Here is a 6000-nt window from a genome sequence, read left to right on the forward strand (position 1 = left end):
TGAACTCACTGCAGTGATAATGCCGATATTGCAATGAATTTGAAGTACCATTTTTTTAACTGCACGGCATTAGAAAAAATTTGCTCAAATGCCACTTCTGTTGACACATCTTCCCCCTAGAAATAATGTGCCAATCTATTAGTCCCATGACAACCACATACATACAAGAAATAAAAGGATTTGCTATATTTTAGAATCATAGTTAATTTTTAGGTGCAACTTTGGGTACTCATTAAGAGCACGATTTCTGTGTTCAGACTACTCTTTTTGGACCCTGGCCTTAATGCTGGTGAGACTTTGGGCACATTATTTGGGGACCATTGACAAATTTAATGAGATAAAACATGTGAACCATAAGTAAGCACTCAGAAATATTAACAGATTCTGGTATGAGTCATTGTAAATAAATTTTCTGGCATCTTGTCTGTATTTGAAGTTAATGGAATATTAATATCCACTGAATTAGATTAAACCAGATAGTATCAATGACCAAATAAATAACTTACAAGTATGAAAGCAATTTATATCAAAAACAGTTTCATTGTGCTAAATGATAAAAATGTTTTCATACATTAACACATGCGTCATAATATTTTTACAAGGCCTTTGTTTTTGTTGTTGTGTAGTTTTTTTGCTATAAGATATGCTCTCACCAGAGAAGGAGAGAGAAGGAAAGTGAGAAATCACCTCTCAGGGGAATGGCCATAACACAATGCCTTCTCCATTCTCTTCTTGGGATTTTGGGAACACATCGACATGTACCCAGCATGATTTGAAAGTTGCTGGTCTGGAACACAAACAGGGGACTTGGCTAAGTGAGATCCAACTGTCACCTCCATGCCACCTGCTGGCCCCTTTTTAACAGATCATTGTTTAGATCAATTTGTATGTGTATCCTATAGTTAAGTCAGTATCTCAAGTTGCACTAAACTTTCAACCTCATTTTATATTTATTTTGCTTTGATGAACACTTGCAAATTCAAGACAAATTGGATAGCTTTCTTCTTGTTTAAAATTTATCTATGGGTCTTATACTTCTTTTTTAAAATGAAAAGTATGCTAAAGGTAAAATATATTGCCACTTGGGAGAGATTTATCGAATTATTTGGGAGGAGGAAAATCAGCTATACATTCAATTACAGTTAATGGGATTTGTGTGACAGTCATCTTGTGTATTAGGTAGAAAATCTTATGACTGGTGCTATTGATGGTAGGGTTACATTAAGCCAATAACTCATGCCACATCTTTGAAATTTTATAGTCTTACCAGCTCTGATTTATACAGAGTCTAACTATATTATTCATTGTCAAATTTAAAAAGCTCCAGAACAGACAATACCTTGTATAATATAATGTTATCATAATTGAGTAATCAATACTTGAGACTGTCACATGATTTCCTTCATTCAACATTAACAATGTCTTATGAGTTTTAACAGGTTAAATAAGAACGCATTATTGAAAATTGTGAACAAATTACTGATACATTATTTGAATAAGTTCTTGAGGCATATTTTTATTCTGATAGCAGCTAATAATTTGACTTATAAATTATATTCACATACTTTTGAAGCTCTCCAAAGGCTTGCATTTTTGAGGCAGTTTTCTGGACTTACAGGCAACACTAGTAACTGAAGAACAACCTCTATATAAATAAAACTAAGAGAGTGCCGTTCTACTAGCTGTTCAGAGCTATATTCTAAGTAGTCCTGTTGGTTCAGTCAAGCAAATTAGACTCACCTGAAAACCTGTTAGAAATGCAAATTCTCAGGTCCTGTTGCACACCTGATACATCAGAAACTCTGAAGGTTGAGCCTGGCAATATCTTTTTCACCATACCTTTCAGGTGATTCTGATGCATCCTCAAAATGTGGGAACCACTATGCTAAACAAAAATGGTAACTAGCATTTATACTCAGAAACCCAAAGAAAGTAGTGATCTTGGTTTTTATTTATAAACATAGCAGTTAAGTGCAAAGATAAATTTACGGTTTACATTTTATGTTCTGGACACTTACTCATATTTTACACCTTATTTTACATTTATTTATATATATTTTTAGAAAGCAAACATTACAGAAGTGTTTTTTTTTTCCAACAGAGAACTTGACATTCTTTTGTCTGTAAACGTTTCTTCCTTTTGCCCCTCACGCCCACCCTCTACCACCCACTATCATGCACTTGCCTCCTTTATAGGCCCGGGTATCTACTCTTGTCCTACTGTCATATTTTTGGATCTTTCCTTTTCTTCCATAGAGTTTAGACATTTGGGACACTCTAAGTGGGGATACACAGTGAGTCTTTTATTTTTAAGTACATATACATCTCAGACATAGTAGACAAATATCTTCATTGAGCAAATCAGAAAATTAAGCCAAGGTTAAGTTACATAACTTAACTGAGATGGTGTGGTTGGATAACGAGAAGTGATACAAACAGACCTAGATCTCCCAGCCAGATAGATAGCCCAGCAAGCACATAGGCAACAAGACTTCTAAATGGTCCTGGAGTAACTGCAGTTGACCCAGTATGTTTTGGGTAAGTTAAAATCCTTATATACTCAACATCCAGATTCTCTTGTCCATTGAAAAAATTACTTCGGAAAATATTTTAAAAAGTCAATGGCTTCTTAAAAAATATCCAAGTAGCTGGAGTTTATTTTTAATAATTTCGTGTATAATGTACTTGAATCTTTGTACTATTTCTGAACATATGTTACAAACTAAAAGCTTAGGACACAGAAAGAAAAAAACTTACAGTCACTGTCTTCATACAGCTTGGTTACATTTGTTACATATTGAGTAAGTGTAGCTGGTGGTTGCCAATGTAATTGATGTTCTTCTGCACTGAAAAGAGTAAAGCCCTATGATAGACCACATTTCTTTCCCTTCAATATAAGGCCCAAAGATGATAAAGAGTCAGGAAAAAAAAACACACACTTTACTGACATGAAGCAAAATTAAAATATTCTATTACAGCACTGATTTCAAAGTACAGATAAAACTTTTTAAAATCCTTCATAAATATAAAAATAGATTAATTAAAGATACTTGCACAATTAATATGATGAAATACTTGTTAATTTTATGTCATTAAATAATGATCCTATGTGTTTACATTACCTTTATCTGTATTACACAAGAATCATATGCAAATAAAGTCTATGTAATTAATTCTACCAGGATCTGTTAAAATTGATATCTATGAAAAATAATATTTTCCACCAGTTGAAATATCAGATGAAACCATGTATTCCTATCATTAGAAATTATATCATAGATTTGCCCATTTCAGTTGAAATTTAAGTTTTTCAGCTTTGTGTTTATTGAATACCACATAGTTAAGGCTACCCAAAAGAACAGAAATCACTTTTTCTGTGAGTTTTTACATTTTTTTATAAGCATGTTATGAAATAACTTGTTTTTTTTTTCCATGAAGTCCTTGTTAGAGCATATCTCCTTTAATAAAATTATGGGCTTATTATAGTTGTGTTGGGATATATGTACTTTAGAAAATTTCTTACTATCTATTAAAATGCCTTAAAGTGAGAAAAAGCTTGCTATCAACATGTGTGATAAAAAATTGTAAGTCGTGTATTAGCTGTCAGTTTCTCTGTCCTCTTACTGAGAAGAAGAGAGGTATCCATGACCTAGAGTAACAGTGGTAAATGATGCGTCATTAAATAATATTTCTGAATGGACTTTCTAGAAACTATCTTATGTATTTATATCAGTTGACCACATCTCTGTAATTTTCTTTTGCAATTCCCTCTTCAGGGGGATTCAGGAGGACCACTAATGTGCCAAGAAAACAACAGGTGGTTTCTTGCTGGTGTGACCTCATTTGGAATCCAGTGTGCCTTGCCTAATCGCCCAGGGGTGTATGCCCGAGTCTCCAGATTCACAGAATGGATTCAAAGTTTTCTACATTAGAGCATTTTTTAAACCAAATATGAAAGCTGGGAAGTATTCCCATTCCACTTTAGAAGCATGGAAATTGAGAATTTTGTTGAAAACAAAAAGGAAAGAAAGAGAAAAATACTAAAAGCCTTTATTCTTACCTAAATCACTGAAATATTGGGGGTAGAATAAAATAAAACAGAAATTAAGCTTAATTCCTAAAATATAAAGTGATGTAAAATACATTTTAATGTCATTGTAAAGTTATTCTTTCACATAAGTCATTTCTTTTGTCTTGAATCATTATTTTTTAATGTTATTTGAAGGATGTTCTTTAAGTACACACCATATACTTAAGAAATTGGGAACTAAACTAGAAAAATAAGTAAAATAAATTATTTTGCCTGAAATATGTCATTGTTTGAAATAAACTGCTATAAATTGTCTAATTCCAGTTTTGCCTGCTTTATCAGAATCTCAATATATTCCTGTATTTCTATATAATGCATTTTTGTTTTCACTTGAGCATATCCTTAATAATATTTTTCCCACTTAATGTAAGAATATTACATTATGGACCTAGGTTAAATTGACTTAATATTCCTGTCAAATAAGCTAATAAAATATAAAATAGGCACACATCTACATAGCACTGTAGCATCAAAATAAAAACTAAATTAACTGATATGATCTTTCTGTATCAGATCCTTTTTTATGTGGATCATTCATACTGCCCACTTATTTCAAGCTAATATATTTAACTCTCCAAAACAAAAATCATACATATCAAAGAAATACAACTATTAAATTTTTTTATTGTCATACATGTGTTATAACGGATGTCTAACATGTACTAAACTTACTTAGACACAGCTAAATTACCCATTAGAAGAACAAAAATGTGCAATAAATGAATTTGCTTTGCTTCTTTAATCTCGTGGATCATTTCCACAGCAAGTACAAACTTCAGTTTAGCTTTCCACATGGAGTCTGTTGATCTAGTTGGGGGAACTAAATTCATACCTACTCAGTACAAAACATACACATGCATTCTGCATGAGTCAATATAATAGAAGAGAATAAAGTTTGAAGGAGTTGAAAGAAGGAATTAATCAATATGTATTTGGCCTTACGGGAGAACACAGACTTGAGTTATACCTGGAAAGATTGATTATTGTTGTATGGAAATGTGTATTAAGAACCACTGTGGGGTCAGCAGGTGGCGTGGTGGTTAAGGGCACAGGACTCCTACATGGCTGACCATGGTTCGAGTCCTAGACCTGGTGCCTTGCTTTCTCACTTTCCTTCTCCCTGTTCTCTCTCACTCTGTCCCTCTCTGGTCTAATTTAAATAAATAAATAAAATTAAATAAAATAATTCCGAAAAATAAAAAAGAACCACAGTGCATGTGAGAGTGATCCTGAAGTTCAGGAAGAGGGTTCAGTAGAGAAATATGCATTATTTTCTAGGGAACTGTCAGTGTGTATGTTTGTGTGTGTGTGTGTGTGTGTGTGTGTGTGTGTTTAATGTCATATAAAGAAGGTGTGACCAGAAAATGGAAGACTGCATTTCTGGTAAAGGATGTAAAATTTATTCTTAGGACAAAAATCAGGAGCCCTGAACATATTGTTCCTTTTAAAAAATATATTTGACACCATACTGCTTCTGTTGTTACAGTCATAAAAATATACAAAATTATAAGAAATATTCTGAACATTATCTTTAAAATTCAGTATTTTGAAATTTTGAAAGTTGTTTATAAACTGTCAAGAACTATGGAAAAAATTTTATTTTATTATAATATCTAATTTAGAAATAATCATTGTACATATTCATAAAAAAATATAAAAGAAAAAAAAAACCTTTCCAATGACCCAATCCTAACAGAAACATGGAGCAACAGGATGTTTTTGTTTTGCTTTTGTTTCTTCTTTTCTTTTTTGTTTGAACTCTTTCATGAGAGATAGAGTCAAAGACAAGGACACAGACACAGACACCGAAGCCGAGAGACAGGCATCCCCAAAAGGGACTTCACACCACTATCCATCCCCAGCCCCAGCTGCCTAGAATCACAGGCACATGTTTGTACCTGATGTGATCA

The 6000-nt window shown here is 32.8% G+C and overlaps 1 protein-coding gene across 1 annotated transcript in view; it reads left to right on the plus strand.

Moving 5' to 3' along the window:
• TMPRSS15 (transmembrane serine protease 15) overlaps nucleotides 1–3988 on the plus strand; it is a 127709-nt gene extending 123721 nt beyond the window's left edge. The window contains exon 24 of the mRNA XM_006145594.2: nucleotides 3777–3988. Coding sequence (XP_006145656.1) covers nucleotides 3777–3932 — 156 coding nt within the window. The 3' untranslated portion in view covers nucleotides 3933–3988. The remainder of the gene's footprint in view (nucleotides 1–3776) is intronic.
• Nucleotides 3989–6000: the final 2012 nt, after the last annotated feature.

This window comes from Tupaia chinensis, unplaced genomic scaffold (assembly GCF_000334495.1).
Source record: "Tupaia chinensis unplaced genomic scaffold, TupChi_1.0 Scaffold000157_1, whole genome shotgun sequence".
Lineage (NCBI taxonomy): Eukaryota > Metazoa > Chordata > Mammalia > Scandentia > Tupaiidae > Tupaia > Tupaia belangeri.